The 22,886-nt window shown below is 36.0% G+C and overlaps 1 protein-coding gene across 3 annotated transcripts in view; it reads left to right on the top strand.

The window, feature by feature from the left end:
• Positions 1-22,509, top strand: part of LOC129749153 (metabotropic glutamate receptor 5-like) — a 154,211-nt gene extending 131,702 nt beyond the window's left edge. For all 3 annotated transcript variants that reach the window (XM_055744050.1, XM_055744057.1, XM_055744068.1), the window contains exons 12-14: positions 5,913-6,045; positions 20,577-21,171; positions 21,228-22,509. In XM_055744050.1, coding sequence (XP_055600025.1) covers positions 5,913-6,045; positions 20,577-21,171; positions 21,228-22,299 — 1,800 coding nt within the window. In that variant the 3' untranslated portion in view covers positions 22,300-22,509. The remainder of the gene's footprint in view (positions 1-5,912; positions 6,046-20,576; positions 21,172-21,227) is intronic.
• The last annotated feature ends 377 nt before the right edge of the window (positions 22,510-22,886 follow it).

Raw genomic sequence — 22,886 nt, 5'->3', positions numbered from 1 at the left:
TCTTTTTTGAACGTAAAAATGAAAACTTATATTAACCCAATTTGAGTTTTTTTTTTATAGATTTTAAAAATAAAGTGAATAAATCCGGACAAAATCCGAGCATTTCTCATCAAAATTCGGGCAACCGGGCCGGACTTACTTACTTACTTACTTACTTACTTACTTACTTACTTACTTACTTACTTACTTACTTACTTACTTACTTACTTACTTACTTACTTACTTACTTACTTACTTACTTACTTACTTACTTACTTACTTACTTACTTACTTACTTACTTACTTACTTACTTACTTACTTACTTACTTACTTACTTACTTACTTACTTACTTACTTACTTACTTACTTACTTACTTACTTACTTACTTACTTACTTACTTACTTACTTACTTACTTACTTACTTACTTACTTACTTACTTACTTACTTACTTACTTACTTACTTACTTACTTACTTACTTACTTACTTACTTACTTACTTACTTACTTACTTACTTACTTACTTACTTACTTACTTACTTACTTACTTACTTACTTACTTACTTACTTACTTACTTACTTACTTACTTACTTACTTACTTACTTACTTACTTACTTACTTACTTACTTACTTACTTACTTACTTTCTTACTTACTTACTTACTTACTTACTTACTTACTTACTTACTTACTTACTTACTTACTTACTTACTTACTTACTTACTTACTTACTTACTTACTTACTTACTTACTTACTTACTTACTTACTTACTTACTTACTGACTTACTGACTTACTGACTTACTAACTTACTGATTTACTGACTTACTGACTAACTGACTTACTGATTTACTGACTTACTGATTTACGGACTTACGGACTTACTGATTTACGGACTAACGGACTTACGGACTTACTGACTTACTGACTTACTGACTTACTGACTTACTGACTTACTGACTTACTGACTTACTGACTTACTGACTTAGTGACTTACTGACTTACTGACTTACTGACTTACTGACTTACTGACCTACTGACTTACTAACTTACTGATTTACTGACTTACTGACTTACTGACTTACTGATTTACTGACTTACTGACTTTCTAACTGACTTTCTAACTGACTTTCTAACTGACTTTCTAACTGACTTTCTAACTGACTTTCTTACTTATAAGAACAAAAAATTACATATTATGAATTTAATTCAGACTCCACATTTTACGTTGAATTTCTTGTTTTAGAGATAAAATTGATTGAGGAAACATAATTCTTCAGGTTTATTAAAATGCAAATGATTTTTCTGCCATGACAGTTACGCTCTTTTCTGAATCTTAAGTTTTCAAGGAATTTCAAAAAATTTCTTTCGCAAAAAAGAACTTCCAAAATCCACAACTATTTGAATATTAATTTAATAAAATCTGTAGTAATCTTTAGTAAATCTTTCGTTTAAATCTTTAGTATTCAAGGATTTATTTCTCTACCTTTTCACAAAAAAAAAATTTCTCAAAATCCAAAACTACTTTAAATTTTATTTCATAAAAAAAGGAAAAAAAAGAAATCAGGATTTTGTTAATTGTATCAGTACTTTTTAAATTATCACTGATATCAAAGTCTCTGGAAAAAAATCCAATCACAAGAAATGAACACGAAATGGTGAACAAACTTCAGACTTTTTTTTTTTTTACAAAAATGGTTTTCAATTTTTCAAAAGTTCGAATTGAAGAGGAGAAACGTCCGAATTTGAAACAATAAAATCAAAATAAAAAGAGATATTCATAGGTAAACAAAAAAGTGGGGTTTCAATTCTAGTTTTTAGATTTTAGTCTAGATAAAATATCAGTTTCTTGAGTTTAAGCTTTTCAGTTTTTCTGGATTGAATTCGATATTCTTCAATGCCAGCAGTGTCTTAAATAAGAATTGAGAACCTCCAGAGGTTTTTTTCACTTCACGAATGTGATAAATTCTTGCTAAATCTGATAAGACCAGGAAATTACAAATCCTAGCTTAAAAATTTCAATCATCCAAATTGGAAAGGGTATCCTATGCCTTTTAAAGTATAAATATGTTAAACTGTAACAAAAGAAATGAAATTAAAGTATTTTCAGTGAAAAGCATTTTCAAGTCACTTCCAGAGTTTTTTCAACTTGAATTTCAAGCTGAAATTGACGAGGGTTTTAAAGTGATAACTAAAATAAACAACAAAATAAACAGGAAACAATTGAAGCTTAAACTTAAAATTTCATTGAGGTTAGTTTGAAATGAAATTTATTAATGGTGAATTAAGTCCAGAATATCAAATTTCATCAAATTAAAAATGATCTTGAATGAAGATTTACAAACATAAATAAATGAAATGTGAATAAGTGTTTGGGAGTTTTGAGAAAGCGAAGTATACACTAATCAAATTTTGGATTAAAATATTGCTTTTCAAATTGCTGTGCTAAATTCTCATAAATAAATGATAATTTAATGATTTTATTTGAACGTTTTGAACGAAAACTAAGACAAACGAGAATTTGAATTCTGAGAACAGAAAACCAAATTTTTCAAAAATCATACTATTAACCTTTAGGTTGTCTTGCCCCGTTAAACCCCCACAGAGCAAGCCATTTTAGAGTGGTCCTTCCGATCACTCAAAGCGTTCAAGCTGTTAATCGACAATTTTCCGATGGAACTCAGCTTCACAGGGACAAAATTTGTAAAAGGTTAGATTAGAAAGGTTCAGTTAGTTAAAAATATAAATAAATTAGACACTCCAAATTAAAATGATACGAGGGAAAACATTCAGCAGATTTAAATTTAAAATACAAAAACACACACAAAGCTCAAACTCAACGAAACGGGAATGACAGCAAACTAAACGTCAGTGGAAAATGGAACGGATGTTGGGTCAGGGGGTTGCCAACTCATTGACAAAAGAAAATTAAAACTTCCTTTCCACCTGTAGCCACGCAAGCGAAAACACCGTTACAGAGCGAATACTAATAGTTAGTAACAGTAGTTATCAGTTATAAATAACTAAGTGGAAAGTACAAAAGAAAAAATAGTGAGCTGTAAGAAATCGAGTAAGAAATCGAGTCAAGTGAGTTGAGCAACAATTTGTCAAGAAACCCTCCCTATATTATCCCATATTCCCATCCAGGACCCTTAAGATTCTTCTTTAAGATTTGGCCTTAAGATTCTGGCTAAGGAATCTGACCATAGAATCCCGCCAAGTGGGTTCCACAGAGCTTCCGTTCGCACGAGGCGAACGGGCCAGTGAATTGCCTCTCTTCAATCCGCTACTCTGCCATTGTCATCCTGAGTCAGGAGGATTCCAGGCAACGAATCCTACCAAGGCGACTCAACCAACTCCCGTTACACGTGGCAACTGGGCAGGTGAGCAGAAACACTGGCCAGAAGGTCCCGACCATCCCTTGTCCATCCGCTAGTTGGGTCCACCAAGTTGCCGTCCCAAGAGGCAAAGGATCCAACGAAAACAGTGGGCAACTACAGCGGAAAATCCCCAGCAACCCAGAGCCTACAGTAATCGATTGGGTTTCGTTGTTCTGTCGAGGAGCCTGCGGAGCGTAAGCGCTGCGGGCACCATCCAGAGCACCAGCTGGGATTTGGCATCCACCACAAGGACAACAATAACCGCCAAACCGACGCAGCACGAACTGGTTCCAGAGGGTGTTGTTTGATCCCTTCAAACGGGTTCGTAAAAATTCATTCAACTACCCTCCGGTTTCATTGCTTCGAATGATCAGTTGATGACCAAGATTAGAAGCGCAGCGAAGTAGACCCGTTACGGCCGGCCGGTACCAGCAGCAGCAGCAGAAGCAGAGCACACCTTACACACCCACACTACACAAAAAAAGTAAGTTTATAATACATGACAACATTTTGCTTTTTAAAATCATTTGTGTGTTCTTCTTGGATATCCGACCAGTTCCCTTATAGCGAGAGCCGACCTTGAGCTCAGTGTTCCCAAACTCTAGCTGGCCCAGCAAAAGAGGCGTATGTAGCCCACCCCAGACGGTTGCCGTGGCTTGACCAGCAACTAGGGGCTATTGGCGACCTCCTTCCGAGAGAGCAAGTAATATACTTTAAAATCAGCCAAAACACACAAATTTTAAAAATCATCCCTGATAAAAAAAAATTTAAATCCTTTAAAGTTTAAGATTTAAAACTGAAGATTTCTCTTCATTTTTTTACATGTATTTTTCAAATGCTGAAAAAGGTATGAATCAAAATTATCATAATCATATTTGTTTTTAAAAGTTTCTAGGGGTGCTCAATTTTTCTTCATGTTTTTTAGAAATAGTTTCAGATTGGATTCAATCACAAAAACATGAAAATTTCAATTCAAAATCTGTAATTTGGACCAAATAAAAATAAAATTTTGAAATATGTTTTAAAATTCTTCTTAACTTATACAAATGTTCGAAGCTAAATATTCCAGGTAAAACATTTTAGGGTACCAAAGTCAGAAAAACAGCTCTGGTACGACGAATTCGAAAATCAATCATTTCAATTATGCATAAGAGGAGTTTTGTATTAACAATTTTAAAATATCCAAGTTGTTCACCAGGTTAGAAAAAAAGTGAATTCATTTCAAGTCATCCACGCTTAAAGTAAGCTTCTAGGTGTTGCATAAATCCAGGGGTAAAACTCTCCTGAAAATAAAAACGCTAACGATAAACAACCAGAGAAATTTGAGAGTCAATTTTTTTGGTTTAATCTGACTTTTCGAATTTCTAAAACATAAAAAAAGGTTCAGAAAAGGTAGAAATAATCAAAATCAAAATAAACGGAATTTAGAAAGTAAAAGAAAAAAAATAGACCTGGTAGCACAAATCAAATTTAGGCAATGTGGAAAGCAATAGGTAATCGGAATTTTGTCAATACTACTAATGGACTAAGAAATTTGTTAATTCACACATAATATGTATATGTCAGAAGTATATTCTAACAGTTGTATGACGCATTTTTCACATGAAAATTGTGGATTGACTGTATTTTCCTGTCCTACTTTTCCTAGCTTCTCGCATCCCATCGGAACTGACTGATAAAAATAATTTAATGAGGAAGACGGCACCGCGGAGGACATTTTCAACTGAGCCCAGGGAACAGAGGATTACCGACACTAAAAGTTGTAATCCTCAACTTCATATACACTGATTTGGGTCGACTTTAGCCTTCTTTCTGGCCAAAAAAGCGGAATCAGGAACTGCATACTGTTCTAAAGTCTGAAATCTTCATTCCGAATTCGGAATTCAGATCCAAAATTAAATCGCAGATTTTGTATTTCAAATAAAAAAATCAGACTTTAGATTTCAGTATTCAGAATTTTCAATTCTTATTCTGTTTTTTTTTATGTTAAGATTTACGGTGAACGAAAATCGGAAAAGAAACGAAATTTTTCCCTCCCTCCTATTTCCCCGGGGATCGCTTCAAATGACAATTCACTTTTGCTCCTAGTTTAAGGAACGACCGTTACAGTTACATGAACAGAATTATGGTGTTTCTGATTTTATTTCACTTTTCCTGTCACCACCACTTCTGAAAAGCAACAGCCGGTGGTAGGTACACGAGAATGTCGCACATATAATTAATGAGACATGAGAGACGTCCATCCTGGGCTCAGTTGTTAGTTGAGAACATTCGCTGAAATGCTAGGAGGTAGTCCTACAACACTTATTCATGCGGTGACTGATAAAGTGTAACGAAGATATCTTACTAGGTACAATGGCCCTTATTTAGTTAGCTGGACCAAGTCTTGGCAAGCATTTTTTTTACTTTCTTTAATTAACAGATCCTGTTTGCAATAAGAATTGTAAACCAAGAAGCGACCGGAAGCAGCCAGAGCTTTGTCGAGTTGAGCCTGGGTAATTTAAGAGTACTTTCTATTTTATTGTGTCTTCTTCCTCTTGTCTTCTCTTTATAGAATCTGCAAACCGGTGGCCAGGAGAAGCAATGCTGTTGGGTTTGTGTGCCCTGTGAGCGGCACCAGTTCCTGTACAACGAAACACACTGCCAAAACTGTGACCTCGGCTTTTGGCCGGACTCCTCCAAGACGGGTGAGTTGAATTTGGTTTGTCGCGACATTGAATTGGGGTGATACAGCAGCAAAAGAAAATGATCTGAAATTTGTACACGTGAACTTTAATTGATTTCAAAACTTAAGATTTAGTGGGTTCAAAGCCTATTTCAAAAGCGTTTGAAAGTGTAATAATGATCGTTCCGACGCTGTACAAAATACATTTTTTCGTCCATGGCGACCGTCAAAACTTTGTCAAATGAGTTTTGAACTGGTTGTGCGTTGGTTTTAGATTAGCCATACTACGTTCCATAGAAGAGTACTGTCGTTTTCTATCTAGACGACTAGCACCAGCATGAGGCCATTTTAATACACTCCGTGAGACCCAGAGTTATTCTATATACCGTAAAACGGGTAAGATTAATCAATTTTTTTTTAATATTTTTCGATTATTTTTTTTTGTTAAGGGGAATGTGGCATGTTTCATATTTTTAAAACCAGTCACTTCTATGAACGTAAACAATGGTTGCAGAAATTTATTAGACTATTGCAAAATAGATTGAAGAAACGATTCCTTCTTTGTTTAGAATTTGATGCTTTGGGGTAACATTGATCAGTCTCTATTTTGAAAGTTTTAACGAATTTTCTTGATCATAAAGAATACAAAACACCTTCATAATATTTACAAATGCTAGTAATTGATAAACTAAGACAGTTCGTGTGTCAAGGGCGAACAACAATCAAAATCGAACGATGAACAATGATGCTGCATAAATTAAGGGGCTTAATTTCATAACATTACTTATAAAATTTCCACAACAAACAAAATGAAATTTTGCCTTCATTTACAGAGATGTTAAAATCGCGAGTCTACATACTCGCACTTTGCCCTTCTTTGCAGAACGATTTTATTTCGTTAAACTCAATCTGCAATGATGCTATCTAAAGTTCAACTCGGAAAGCATCAGGAAGTAAGCTTCGGGTAAACTCGGCAGGAGTAAACAGCAATCGGGGGAGAAACATCAGCGAAGCAAACGAACAGTTCAGCGAATTAAAGAAAAAATCGTTTTCGTTAGGCAGCCGAACACATCAATCGGACAACGCATGGGGGCGTGGCTAAAAGTGATAGATACAAGGGAACGGGAAACGAGCGAGAGAAGGGTGCGAGGAATGTTAACTCGGTCCGTCGGGCAACGATCGCTCGTGAGCATTCGTGTACGGTAAGCTTCGTTCTGTTGTTTCATTGGTGTGATTTTATTCCTGCGAGGAGGGGAAAACATCAACTCGGAACTGTTCTCTTCGTTTTGTGTGCAATCACGTCATGATTGGAACGAAGATAAAATCAATCTGCACACAACAAGTTAAACTCGGAAAAAATCAGCCGAATGATTCTTTCCGAGGCGAGTTTAAACACCGCTGTTCATTTAATCTTCTAGGCCCTCGCACTATTTACCTTTAATTTTGTCCTTCAAACTTTCCCATTATTTCCAAATCTCCATCCTTTTAAAACGAGATGTGACCAACTTATCCGCATCATAACCATCGCGTGTAGTAATTCCTGATTTTTTTTTGAAGTCTTTGACTGCTGTCATACAGACCCAATATTAAAATTAGATAACAAAATAAATAAAACTAGGTAACGTCACAGATTGCACATTTGAACACAGATTTTGAAACATTAAAGTCGAACAAGTGCGATACCTCGTTGAAAACTTGACAGCATCGATTCAGCGGTTGATTTTAACCAAATACTGTTCTGCTTCTTGGTATCCAAAAGGCGGCACGGTGCGCCTCTGGACCGTTATTATTAAAAAAAAATTGTCCATCAAATCCAAGTACGGGGCTCGATTCCTTAGGTCATTCTGCACCTCTGGGTAAATTTTAAAAAAAATCCCTAGCAGAAAATCCGAGAAATCTTGATTTTAAGGTTTTTGTTGAGAAATTTCAAAATAATTCATATTCAAATTATTCAATATCATCAAAAAACCTCCAAAAACGTCAAAAAAGTGGTCCAAGTCATTTCCAACCAGTATGTATTTGTTGCCGTTGATAAAATTATGATTATTTACAACTGACTTAACTCTCCAAACATGGCTTAAGTGTATTATAAGTATGGTTTATTAGTGGTTTAAGGTTAAATAAATCTTGTAATCATCATTGGCTTGAAACTACCTACAAGCGAATGACCAGCGAAACAGTCGACCGGCACAAAAGCGGGGACACAAGTGGGCTTTGAAAAATCAAAAGGATTCAACTTCAAATTCTCAACGTCAATTTTTGTCCTCAAAATGGATGTTCACGAAAAGAACAGAAATTTGGTTTGCGTACTCTGCCTTTCTAAGACATCGTCGCTTCGACCGATAAGTGCAGGTATAAGAGTTGTTATTCGAAAATTTCTCCAAGATTTTGAATCCAGAGAAAATTTGTATCCTTCGGTCATTTGCGGAACATGTCGCGCGTCGTGTGGAGAGTTCAGCAAGGGAGGTACAAGGGTCCCCAGGATTCGAAGTTACAAGCTCGAAAATTCAATCATCACGCGATCTCAAGGAATGTGCAAATGTGAGATTTGTGTTGCTGCCGGTATACATGAGGGCAGAAGCAACCTGCCTGGTTTTGAACCCAAGAAACTCAAGCGCGGAAGACCCAGGTCCAGTCCAGACACAGAAGACATTGATGGGTGTAAAGCGGTGGTAATTTGTAAAACTTGCTACAGTGAATACGGAAGAGGAAAAAGGCACCATTGCACTCAATCCACCCGAGCGTCGAATTTGAAAATCATTTTAATTTTGAATAATGGAGAGCCCTCGTCAAGCTCAGCGGATGCGGCAGTAGCTGACTATATGCGTTCAAAGCCAGATTCACCAGGTAAAACTATATTTTAAAATAATCACCTGCAGTGATGGTTTGAATCATTTGACTTATTTTTGAATCATTTGGTTATAACTTCTTTTGAAAACATTTTTCCATGAAATGATGTTCTAAACTTTAGTAGATACAGATCTAAGCTACAACTTTCTTGTATGTCATAAATATGTATCTTCAATGTGGTATGAATTGTAGGATTTAATCCAACCCGCTAATCCAAATGATTGTGATTACGATCATTGCTCAAAAATTTAAACTTTTCGATTTCTCATTCATAAGGCATAAGAGATACAGGTTTGTGTTGGTCACAAAAGTTGCAGCTAAGATCTAGTTCTACTAAAGTTTAGAACATCATTTCTGGGAAAAATGTTTTCAAAAGAAGTTATAAGCAAATGATTCAAAATTAAGTCAAATGATTCAAACCATCACTGATCACCTGATTTAAAAAATCAAAAAAAAAAAAAATATTTTATCCATCAAGATGGAAAATGTGTTCTGCGAAATCTTCGTGGAAGACCGTCTGTATTCGAGAAAGTTTCAACTTGTCCAGAACCTCCCAAAAAACTACGTGCAGATGATTTGTTTAAGGTTAAAGGCGAAAACAATCTAAGCATGAGGAAAACAATGGGTAATTAGTATTTTATTCATAACAATGGTTGTTTTATATAATCTATCTATTATCTAGGTGTGATTAAAAGTATTCGAGCTTCTGGAGTCGATATAGAATCTGGAGTGCGGTTGAAATTGATTGAAATGAACCGGCAGCTTAAAGACTTGTTTGATGTAGTTCAGTTGTCCAGCATCACAGGAAATGTAGCACCTTCGTCAGATCATGTTGTTGCATATTGCACTGATGTACCGGAACTCATTAACCGTATCAAACGTTCAAGACCACCTGTTGATGATTTTGTGGTGAAAATAGGAATTGATGGGGGTAGGAGCTTCTTCAAGATAACGTTATCTGTGATCTCTCCGCAAATGGAACATCTGGCTGGCTTCAAGGATGGCGGCGTGAAGAAGCTTTTCATCATTGCACTTTCATCAAATCTCGCTGAAAAGTATGACAATATTTCCCCCGTTTGGACGAAACTTCTCAAATTACACGAGCTCGAATACTTGGTTGCTGGGGACCTCAAGATTATAAATATTATAATTGGCATAATGGCCCACTCTTCGAAGAATCCATGTCCATACTGTGAGGCTTTAAAGAGCGAGCTCGGTGTAGCAAACGGAACCGCGAGAACCAAAGGAAGTATAAACGAAAATTGCACAAGAAAAAAGAAATTGAATGGAAAGAACTTCGCAAGCTGCGTGAATGCCCCGTTGGTCTCGGGTAGTGATGAAGACAAAATCGTGAACCTTTGCCCGCCTCCACCGTTACATATAACGCTTGGAATTATTAATACAATTTTTAAGTCACTTGAGAAGAAAGCACCAGACTGGGTAGACTTATGGGTGGAACAAGCACAGGTGAGACACCAACAGATGACGTACGGTTTCACCGGAAGAGTTTGCCACGCGCTATTGGATGCTACCAATTGTTTGGCAGACAACCCTGAACTTTCAGATTACGTTACGGTTGGTTGTTCTACTAAATAAACTTTACCAAGTTTTTAATAAATATTACGATTTTCAGGTTCTGAATAACTTCAAAATCGTGTATGCAAAATGCTTTTCCTTTAAACTCGAGCATGGGTTTGAGGAGGCTATTGCAGATTTTGCCAGCAGCTGGGAGAAGCTGAATCTTCCATTCACATCTAAATATCACATTACAAAGTACCATGTGGCGGATTTCTGTCGAGAAGCCGGAAGAGGACTTGGGCTTCACAATGAGCAAGCCTCCGAATCCTTACATGCTGATTTTGATGTGATTTGGCAGCGATATAAAGCTCCCAAATCATCAAAGGTTTATAACGACCGTTTGTTAAACTCTTTGATTGATTACAACAGCAACCATATGTGTTAGTTTTGAGTTTTTAATATGTTCCATTCATTATTTTTAGTTGTATTGCTGTTTTATAGTTTACTTTTACTTTTTACTATTTCACTGTTTCCTTTTCCTACTAACCAATAAAAGCACCACTGATTTGAAATTCATTTTCCCCCATAACTTCACGGAAACAATAATTTAAACTAAACTTAAACCCCTAATAAACCATACTTATAATACACTTAAGCCATGTTTGGAGAGTTAAGTCAGTTGTAAATAATCATAATTTTATCAACGGCAACAAATACATACTGGTTGGAAATGACTTGGACCACTTTTTTGACGTTTTTGGAGGTTTTTTGATGATATTGAATAATTTGAATATGAATTATTTTGAAATTTCTCAACAAAAACCTTAAAATCAAGATTTCTCGGATTTTCTGCTAGGGATTTTTTTTTTAAATTTACCCAGAGGTGCAGAATGACCTAAGGAATCGAGCCCCGTACTTGGATTTGATGGACAATTTTTTTTTTATAATAACGGTCCAGAGGCGCACCGTGGCGGTTTAGTGACGCAGTCAGCGAGCTGGAGCGCTTAAACTTAGACTTTGAAGCAGTTGTGGGCAGTCTATATTATTTGACAGGATATCGTAGACAAACATTCTTTGTATGAACACTCTTCTTTGACTCAACGATGCCTGCCTTACGGGTCACGGCAGTCGGCGCAACGCATAGCGAAGAAACTTTTTCAACTCTTTCAACATGAACGGAGTGGTAAGGCGCCCAAACTGGTGACGCATACTCCAAGACACTGCGGACTAAAAGCGTACACTGTAAACGAAAATTACCGAGTTCGTTTATTTTTTACCGAAAAAATTACCGAACAGTTTAACGATTTACACATGTTAGGATTTCGGTAAAAAAATAATGAAATCGGTAATTTTCGTTTACTGTGTAAATCGTTAAACTGTTCGGTAATTTAGGCGGTAAAAAATAAACGAACATCGGTAAATCGATTCTTCATTTACCGATGTTCGTTTATTTTTTACCGAAAAAATTACCGAACAGTTCATAGATTTACACAGTAAACGAAAATTACCGATTTCATTATTTTTTTACCGAAATCCTAACATGTGTAAATCGTTAAACTGTTCGGTAATTTTTTCGGTAAAAAATAAACGAACATCGGTAAATGAAGAATCGATTTACCGATGTTCGTTTATTTTTTACCGAAAAAATTACCGAACAGTTTAACGATTTACACATGTTAGGATTTCGGTAAAAAAATTACCGAACTCGGTAATTTTCTTTTACTGTGTACGGGTCCTCAAAGCTCAAAGTGTTTCGTCGGAGAAATCCAAGCAAAGCAAAAGCTTTTGCTGTTGTAGTCAGTGATGTCAACCTTCCAGATTTTTTCTGTATCTTCCAGACTTTTGGGTCTATTGCCAGACATTTTTTTAGGTTTCCAGACTTCTAGACTTGTAATTGAAGAGTGAGGATGCCTCGAAGATGGTAGTAAAACAGGAAGTAAAGCATAAAACGTAGTACCGCCGACATCACCATAATAGTCTCAGGCATTGATAGTGTAGAATGTATGAATATGATCATCGGCAGCTTTAAACATTACGAACGAGAACAAACTAATGGTATTCCTGAAAAGTGCAAAATTGTTAGATAAACTGTAGTATTAAGACCAAATGTACACACTTTCTTAAGAGGAAGAATGACCAAGGTGGTTAAAATCCTCTATAAATAAACAAAATAGAATAGAATAGTATGAATATGATGAAGTAATAAGTGGTATTCCCTAGACTGCAATATTGCTAGCTGGCGAACAAAAAAAAAGGTCATCACCTACAAAGTTTGCCATCCAGACTTTTCCACACTTTTTCAGACTTTTTTTCAAAATCTTCCAGACATTTCTGAAAAACAGTTGACATCACTGGTTGTAGTGGCGATATGCTGGGTAAACCAGAGCTTTTGGTCGAAGGTTACTCCCAGGTCTTTTATGCTAGTTACTCTTTCAAGTGGAGTATCATCTAGAGCGTAGTCAAAGACAACTGACGCCGCAGCACGTGGCGTAGAGGATAGTCTTCCAGTCTTCTAAGCCAACGGTCATGAGATCAAATCCCGGTCACGGCATACATAGTACACTTTCTGTAGGTTGGTAGTTTTAGCATTTGTAAGATGGTAGCCATCATATCCTCGAAAGATGTACGCTTAGAGTTAAGTGAAAGGAATCTCTTCGAGGAAACATTAAGTTTCATTGAGATCCTGTTCGTGTTTGTGTTCGTTTGAAAAAAAAAGACTGTGGTTCTGGTTTTGAAGAAGCTGATACATTTGCATTTTTCAGCGTTAACTTCCATTCCGTGTTTCTCACACCATGCGATTACTCTATTCATGTCTTCTTGAAGCGCTACGCAATCCACTCTGGAGTCGATGGTTCGATAGATTTTAAGGTCGTCTACAAACATAAGCATAGGGGATTGAAGGAAAGTAGTCAGGTCGTTTATGAAGAGCACGAAGATTAGAGGTCCTAAATGACTGCCTTGTGGAACTCCGGACGGTATTTCGAACACAGTGGAGTGTGTGCCACGAATATTTATATAGCCTTGACGATTTAATAGATACGAAAATAACCATTTAGTTGCCCACTCTGGAAATCCAAAGCGCCTCAATTTTTCTTGCACGAGAATGTGGGGAACTTTGTCGAAGGCTTTGGCAAAGTCGATGTTTATAGAATCCACTTGCATTTTTTTACTAATTGCGGCATGTAAATCACTGGCATAGCACATCAAGTTGATCTTTTCCTAATACCGTGCTGTACCTAGGTTAGCAACGGAGTAGCTACCTCATAAAACCTTTCGTACATTAGGACTTCTAGCACTTTGGAAAAACAGCAGAGAATTGAAATCGGTCGGTAGATCTCCACCCGATGTGCATTTCCAGACTTATGGATCGATGCAATTGACGCGGTTTTCCAAAGGCTCGGAAAAGCTCCTTCTGAGATTGATTGGTTAAATAACAGACAAAGCGGCTTGGTGAGGGAAACTGCACATCTCGAGATCAATGACGGAGGAATACCATCCGGCCCTGGACCTTTTGATGGATCGAGAGTACCCAGAACACTTGTCATATTTGGGCAGAGTTCCAAAATAGGAATCGGAGCAGTCTATATGCACTGCTGAAGAATTCGGCAAATAAATCGGCTGATTCTTTGACACAACTTGACGTGCGTCTTTGGAATGATACAGACGATGGAATAGTATTCGAATGGCGTCGGCTGTGGATATATTTCCAAAACTTCGATGGATTTTGTTTAGCTTCTCGCTGAATGTTCGAGATATATCGTTTAAATGCAGAGTCTCGTAAAGCAGCGTACTCGATCTCCAATCTAGATAAAATAGATTTTTTCTCATCAGATTTCTCTTTGAAGTAACGTTTTCGGGCTTTTTGTACTGCATTACGACTTCTACGTAGCTCACAGGACCAAGCACCAAAGGAGTTTGAACGACTGGTGAAGGTGTAATCGTCTAGGAGGAGTGTGCTGATGTAATATTCCCCAAAGATGGTCATAGATAACAAAAAGTGCATCGTGGATTGACGAATTTTCAAATGCTGAAGGCCAGTGTGTTTCCGTCAACAGTTCTGCCACACGATCGATATCACAGTGCACGAAGCCTAAGTTCTGTCCATGAGTGTGAGCTGCGTCTATTTGGTCGTCTGAAGCCTTGTCGAGTAACAAAACAGAAGGACAATGATGTCGGTCGGTTTTTAAGATGCCATGTGGCGGGTGTACAATTAAAATAGGATCATTGGTCTAGCTTGCTACCTCTGAACATTGTCAGTACATTGTCCGGAAATAACGGAAAGATTCAAAGGAATGCCTTACATACACTGGTTCGAACAGCTCCTGTTGCTTGTTTCGGTTAGTTTGTTTTCCAATAGGGCCAGATCTTTGGAACTATTGACCAAAATCATGAATACAAAGCTTCCCGAATTAGAACTGAATCAAAACAAACGATAACCATAATATAAGCACCACGGAGATGCAAAAATACACAGCTACCATGATGAAAAATTGGGATTTTTCATTTTAATGATACCATCGCCTTTGGTGTCGACATTGCCTATAGCTTCATCAAATTTGATGCAGTTTTACGAAGAATGAAAACAGAGTGTCCCGTCTGTTTGTCTGTGCTCAAATGTTGGTTAAATCTTGTATGTGTATGTATTTATTCAAGTTTTACACAACCAACCATAACAACATAATAGAATTTACTATTCTTATAGAAGAATGTCTAGAATCAATCATAAAATTGTAGTTGAATGAATCATATTTACAGATGAAACAATCAGAAATTTAAAGTAAAATCTATCATATTTAAAGATCAATGTACATCAATGTGAGAGGTTAATCAGAAATGTATTGTTGAATCTATAATATTTTTAGTTGAATGTCTAAAACCTCTCTATCTATCACATTTACAATTGAACCAATTATACCTTTACAGTTGAATCTACTTTATTCATAGCTGATTGCGTAAGAACAATCAGCAGTTTGTAGTTAAATCTATTATATTTATGGTTGAATCAACAATACCTTGATGATTGGTATAATTAGCGAAAATAATTGGAACAACTTTCGTCTGTTTTCTTCGTGTAAGAAAATCATTACAATCTAGACAAGTAGCAAGCTCAAACTCAAACACAAGTAAGTAATCGATTCTTTGAATCAAACATATTTGAAATGTCGCCTTTATCAATTTTCTAGCAATCGTAAGGGAAAGGCGGGCTAAATGCGCATATTAAGGGGAATACTCAGTTTCTCCCATATTGCAATAAATAGGACTCTGAAAACTATACGTGTACATGAGCAGACTCTGTTTTATATACATTAGACAAATTTTTCTGATAAATTTTTTAAATTTTTTTGAAAATCTCTCACAGTTTTGAGAAAATGATTTTATAATAAAAGTATTTTACCCGCATTCCAAAACCGGGCGGGCTGAATGTACATTAGACCGCTTCAAAAAATGACTTTTTGCTCCCATATGATTTTCGATGCCTTTTGGTTCACCAAGCACAGTGTAAAATTTTAAATGATTTGGTTGATTTCTGAGTTAGCGCAACGCGTTTCAATTTTGTATGAAAAATTGTATAGAAGATATTTTTGCACATTAAATCATCCAGAAAATTCAAATAAGCTCGAAATTAAGTTGGTCTTTGATTTTTGGTTTTGACTATTCATAAGCTTCTTTTTTTTTTGCTAAAATGTCAAGCAGCATTTCATGATACAAGTTATAACCATTTCAGAATAAAAAATCTGAATCCATTCAAAAGCATTTAAAAATGGCTGTCTTTGCTTACAAGAGCTTTTAATAATTTCATGGAATGTATTATTCTGGCTATAAAAAGCAGTTTTTTAAAGATTTTTTACTCTCACCCAACAGTTACACAGCTTTCAAATAAGCAGTCAAAATCGCTAAAGTTTAAAAAATCTATTTTGAAAATTCTATAACATCGAATATCTTTTGTGGAGTAGATGTTAGGTTTGTTCATTGAGCAAAGAAAATGATAGTTTTACCTTGATGTATGGCTAAGACTTCAAAACAAAAATTCTAGAAACTGATTGATACATTGAATTCAATAAAAAATGTTTTTCGTTCGAAAACTCAGTGAAAAAAATAGGAAAAACGACAAAGATTCTTTAAAACCATACAATTCCAAAAAAGGAACGCTACGAAAAGATTCTTAATGTTCCATTTGCAAGTTGCAACACTCATCATTTAGCATTTCCATCGGAAAAAAGACATATTTTGAAATGAAATGATAGTTATCTGAAAATTTACGAGATTTGGTGAATAACAGGAAGTCTAACCAAATTCTATCGATAGTTAAAAATCTTTCTCATTTATTTTAACTTTTCACAGCAAAAATCAGTCTTGTTTATTGGTGTTCTTAGTTTTGGGTCTTGGGTTTAATAATTGCTAATTGAATTTTTGAGGCATTAAAAAAGTGTGAAATGTTTGCAATACATACTAGCAAAAATTAAAAAAAAAAGCGATATATATATATATAAGGTTTTGTATGCAGTAGAGTGTTAAAATCTTCATTTTAAATTTTTCCCGGGATCCCGAGAATTCCCGGGAAAAGGATCGTCAGATATCCCGATTCCCGGAAACGCTAAAATGTTCGGGAAATTGACACTCTAGTTGACGTATATTTTATCTCAGTCTGAGAGACAACTCTAAACTTTTTAGACTACCATTTGGGTTAAAAATAAGCCTTGAAAGCTTCCAGGGGATAATGACCAGCAGGGTGTGTCTTATGACAAGTTCCCAGCAAACATAAAATCGCATTAGAAATGATAGCTCAAATCGTTAACAATGTTAATTCGAATCGCATTTCCTACCAAATGAGTGAACGATCGTAAAAAACGTTACTCAAAGTAGGTATAAATCGGATATGATAAAAAATCCGCCATGTTTGCTAATTTATCTTCCCGCGCGGAATACAAGTGAGAAAACAACCTTGTTTTTCTCTCTACGATAAGCAGTGCAACCAGATTGCTAAAAATCAGATAGTTCATTTGGAAAAATTGTTCAATGAGAGAAGCAGCAAATGTCGTTGCTGGCAGCAGTTTGCATGCATTCATCCAATTTGTATAATTCTTATCGCTTAAGCCAGAAGTTATAAATATGTATGTATATTGCCTCCACTTTGGTAAATAAATGCTGTTTTTTCGAGTTTTATACGATGATTCTATAATGTATATGAAACGTATAACAAAGTTTGTTGCGAAATATACCAACAAAAATGTTGGGTAGGTTTTATCAAACCTTCACATTGTGTAGTCAAAAATATTTCATTTTTGTTCGACAGATAAAATTATTGCAGATTTTTTAAATCAGGTTAAGGTACCCGGTTTGTTTATTTGAAGATTTATATGGAAAAGACAAAAAAAATTTCAAAAGTTGTTTTATTAGTTTTTTCAAAATATATTCTTATCTTGTAATAGAAAAAAAAACAAGATATATGGACTGGAAAAGTAGAAATTTAAAAAAAAAATGGAAAAGTAGAGATGAAAAAAACATCTATCAATACTGACAGATTGCTAGGAGCAAATCGTCCAATGCTCAGAAATATTGTACTAGTACAGTGGTCGGCAACCTGCGGCTTTCTGGATGGATTTTTGTGCTTTGAAAATTTTGAACAAAGCTTCAGTTACAGAGATAACAAACTATTTACTATTTTTTCACCTTTTTGTTGTGAGTCTATTTTGAACCTTTTCTTTTACTTTTATCTTGAATCTTAATTTATAAAAATATCCTTATAATGATATTTAAAAAATCCTAAAATGCACTGGTTCTTTATTACCAAATTTTCAAAGTGGTCTACGGAATCTTAGAATTACAGATTTATACATGTTATACCCCAGATTATTTTCCAGTAATCTTAGCTTTAGCAATAATGAAGGAACAGTCTACAATGTATTTAATTTCATTCTTTATTAAATTGGATGCATAAATTGATGACATAAAATTAGATCTTTAAATTTTGAAATGCATAAAATTTTAAAAGCACGTTTGCTTGAAGCCATACATATAAAAAAAATTTATGATTTTTTTAGTTGAAACGGCTCATTTTAACTTGAGACATTATCAAGCCAAACTCGTACATTTACAATTGTTTGTTTAGGTCTAGATCATCATTTTTTGAAAAATCAAATCAAACAATTTATTGAAACTGAGAGATATTATATGTTAATCACTTTAAACAGGTACATCGTTAGGGAAAAAACTGCTTAAAATTTGAAAACAATTAGCATTCGTAAACGTTTCTTAAGTACCATCATAGAAAAAAATGGTTTTATTTAGTCTTCACTGTTTTAAAAATCTCATTTGAATTTCATCAAGTTTATGTAATTTTAAAAGAAGTTTTCTTTTCTATAGTTCTACTTATGTTAATATGTTTATATCGTTCACTTTAAAATGATGCAGGGCATTAATTTGGGTTTGAGATTTAATTTGAACTTTCTTGATTCGATGTTTTGATTCAAGTATTTGAAATTTATGTTAGACCAAACCAAATTAGAAATGTTAAGGATTCAGGAATTTATGCATGTTTCTTCATGCAAAAAAATGAACAAATTTAAATAAAAAAATATTCAAGGGTATACCTATGATCAAGCCAGGAAACAGTTAGTTTTGTCAAAAAAAAACAACAAAACAAACAACTTTGAAATTTTGAAAACTATTAGTTTTTGGCTCAGCTGACTCAAAAAATTGCCGGCCACTGTGCTAGTGGAAAATTTGTTAATTTTATTATAGTCTAGAAATATTCAGATTAATTGATGTACATTTTGCAAAAATATGAACTTAAATTAGGTTGAGTTGTCTTTTTTGCTTCAAATTTGTTAATGAAAACGTATATAAAATTCTCATAAAATTTTGTTTGAATTCATTTTGGACTTCAACTCAATTTCAATTTTGAACTTTGTATCGGAACATAGGGAAAGCTTTTTAGTAGAATGACTTTTCTATATTTTAAAATTATTTTCAAACTACAAGGCGTAGAAATTTGGACCGGATCTTTCCCAAATTTTGATTAAAACATCTGGGCAGGTTTGTCTTAAAAATCACATATTTTGTTAACACTTAGGAATCACATTTTTGAGTGGAATTCATAAACATAACTACGTCATATCTCGTTTCCTAAAACGAAAATGTCAACAAAAAGCCAATGAAATTTCAACGTGTTCCAACTATCAACATTTTAAAAAAGAAATATATTTTCTCTCAGTCTATACTCTATACGATGGCGTTTCTCTGAGAAAGATATATGCAAACATAATTTAAAATTTGTAATTCGTAATTGTGCTTCGCGTGGATACAGTCAGAAAAATGGTTACCTGTATCCGACTCATAAATTTAGTTGAAATGACCATAAAACTCAGGTAAGAGAAGCGACGTCTGATTCCTTTTAAAATAAAATATCTGGCCACAAGTTTGGACAAAAAACTCCTCAGCACTATTTTCTGGCTCAATGTTTAAGCTCTAAAGCGAACGCTCAGTAAATTCAACAATACAATACTGAATTTTATGGATCTCGATAAACGGCCTAAATGACTTTAATTTTGTAAACATTCAGATAGTTTTCTAACAACCAACACGAACCACCAGGGCCACAATACTCACCTTGGATGAGTTTTCAATTGGAAAGCTAAAAAGATTACGACAAAAGCTCGAATCGATTGAAATCGATTTTAACAGCTCTTTTGTATCGATTGGAATTTCAGACGTCACTTTTCTTACATGTAGGTTCACTATTTTTTCGTCTCTATACGACGCTATTAATTTTAACGACTACCTTTTGGGTTTGGAAATGGTCCATGATAGTTTTCAAAGAACGATGGTTTCAAGAGAGTTTTTTTTTTTTTTGTTTCGATTATAGTCGTTTTACCATCTTTATGGCATTCGCGACTTTATCAACGTTACAGTTGGCGGATCGTTATTGAAAAACTATCCGGTACAACTGTGTTCGATGTTTACTCTTGGGCTCGAACTCGCGGACATCGGCTCAGGAGACAACAGACTTGCCAACTGAGCTATATCACAAGCCCGTTTCAAGAGAAGTGTTTTCCTCACTTGAAATGTAACTTCATTATTATTGTGGTATTTTTATAATACCATAAGTTCCTCATTTCAATTGATATTTTTCAATTTTGCTGTATAAAAAATCTCAAGCATTCCTTTTTTTTCTATTCATTCCAGAATGCTTACAGATACCCATCGAGTACATGCAATGGGGTGACACCGAGTCCATTGTCGCCATATCTTTCTCCGTACTCGGGTTCATCACCACAGGACTGGTGTTTGGAGTCTTCCTTAGACACAACGATACTCCGGTTGTAAAATCATCAACCCGGGAGCTCTGCTACCTGATCCTCGTGGGAATGATCATATCGCACAGCTCAATCTTCGCCATCTTGGCGAAACCGTCGGCCATTTCCTGCCTGTTAAGTCGAGCTCTCCCGGGGATATCGTTTGCCATGATCTATGCCTCGTTGCTAGTGAAGACGAATCGGATAGCGCGGATTCTGGCCGGTTCCAAGAAGCGCTTTCCAACCAAGAAGCCCAAGTTCATGTCGGCCGCTGCCCAGCTTGTTATCACCGGATTGCTCATTTCGGTAGAAATTACCATTTCCGTTTTCATGCTCATTTTGGAGGCTCCCAATACCGAACATCAGTATCCGATTCGACAGCGTACGGTGCTGGCCTGCAACACCACCCGGCAAGGAATTTTGGTCCCCTTAGCGTTTATATTTCTGCTGATCATTCTTTGCACTCTCTACGCCTGGAAAACGAGGTAAGAAATGTTTGATATGGGTTTGATAAAGGGTTTCAATGACCTTTCCTCAACAGAAACGTTCCGGAGAACTTCAACGAGGCGAAATTCATCGGCTTCGCCATGTACACGACATGCGTCATCTGGGTAGCCTTCGTGCCAATCTACTTCGGGTCGGAGTCGAAGATCATCACCATGTGTATCTGCATCTCTCTGTCGGCCATGGTGACCCTGGTGTTTCTATTTCTTCCCAAGTTGTATATTATCCTAATCAGGCCAGAGAAAAATATTCGTGCCCTGTTCACCACCTCCAAATCCATCCGGTGTCACATTGGATCAAGAGTGGCTTCGGCCATTTCCCACAAAACCTCATCATCCTACTCGAGCGGACCGGGTCCTCCGCTGGAAGAACTTGGTGGGGACTACAGCTTCGATGCCCCGAAACCCATCATCCGATCGGCTTCTTGTCAAACTTCGTTGGAGCTCCTGAACAAACTGCTAGAGATTCATCTCTACGAAGAGACAAAATCTTCGGAAGCATCGACTCCGAAGCCACGCCAGAGGAACATCTCCGCTACGCTCAAACAAGTCCGCTACAGTCTGTCACCCATGAAGTCAGCTATGAAGCGCAACACCAACATCGACAAGCACCTGCTAGTTCCGGAAGGTGATCTACTCAACAACAATAACACATTCATCATCGAAAATGGTCTCCAGACGTCCGATTTTCAAAGAAAAGGCTCGACAGACCTGATCGAGAAAACCACCACCATACGAGAGACCTGCTATCACTGCTCTCAGCTAGATTCGGTACGCTATCGGTACGATCTCATCGACGATCTGACGACGACAACGACGATGTCCAACATCAGCCATCAACAAGACCTGCCGCTGACCAACAACACCGGGGGATCTGTCTATCTCATTGGTGGTAACAATGCCGGAACCTGTGCCAAACAATCAACAACGATGTTCAACAAATACGCCAAAACGATGATCAGCGAGGAAAGTTTGTCCGAGTGTTCGATCAGCACCCTTTCCGAGTCTTGCGACTGCAAGTTCAAAAGTATTACCATCAAACTTCCGAAGCCGACCGACAACACTGCTGATCGGCAGCAGCAGCAACAGCAACAGATCATATATTTTTGATATCCTCTAGAACTAATTTGGAACTTTTGGTGGACGGAAAGTGGTTATAGATCACTTATTCATAACTGTGGAATCCTATGGTAATATATCCAAAACAAAGTAGGAATTTGTTAGACGAAACTTTTCTAAAAGAAGAAACCTGAAATAACTGCATGACGTTAGCTGATTCCTAACTTTTAATCGTAATGTGGATGCACAATCAACCGTTTCTAGTAGATTGGAATAAAATGTATATTTTAACTAGTTTAGTTGAGTTAAGTTTGTGAAAGAAATGCTTCCAATAGTCCAACTTGACTAAATGTTTGGCAATGACGATTTCATGCCAATTTTCAAAACTCGATCGTGTACATTTCGTTCGTTGATTTTAAATATTTAAGTAATTTAAGAGGGGAATAAAACGTTGATAATCTGGAACTTAACTAGTCAAAATTCATCTTTCTAGAACTAAGCAGTTTTTAGTCAACCCAAAACTTTGTTATCTACATGAATTTTTTTAGAATAAGCGTCTTAAACGACAACTCGCTTCAAATCACATAAATGTAACCATTTACAATATTTTCTAGGCACTTTGAACTGGATTCTTCATT

The sequence above is a fragment of the Uranotaenia lowii genome, chromosome 1 (genome assembly GCF_029784155.1).
Source record: "Uranotaenia lowii strain MFRU-FL chromosome 1, ASM2978415v1, whole genome shotgun sequence".
Lineage (NCBI taxonomy): Eukaryota > Metazoa > Arthropoda > Insecta > Diptera > Culicidae > Uranotaenia > Uranotaenia lowii.
The sequence above is the reverse complement of the archived record's forward strand: the minus strand, read 5'-3'. Positions and strand labels throughout refer to the sequence as shown.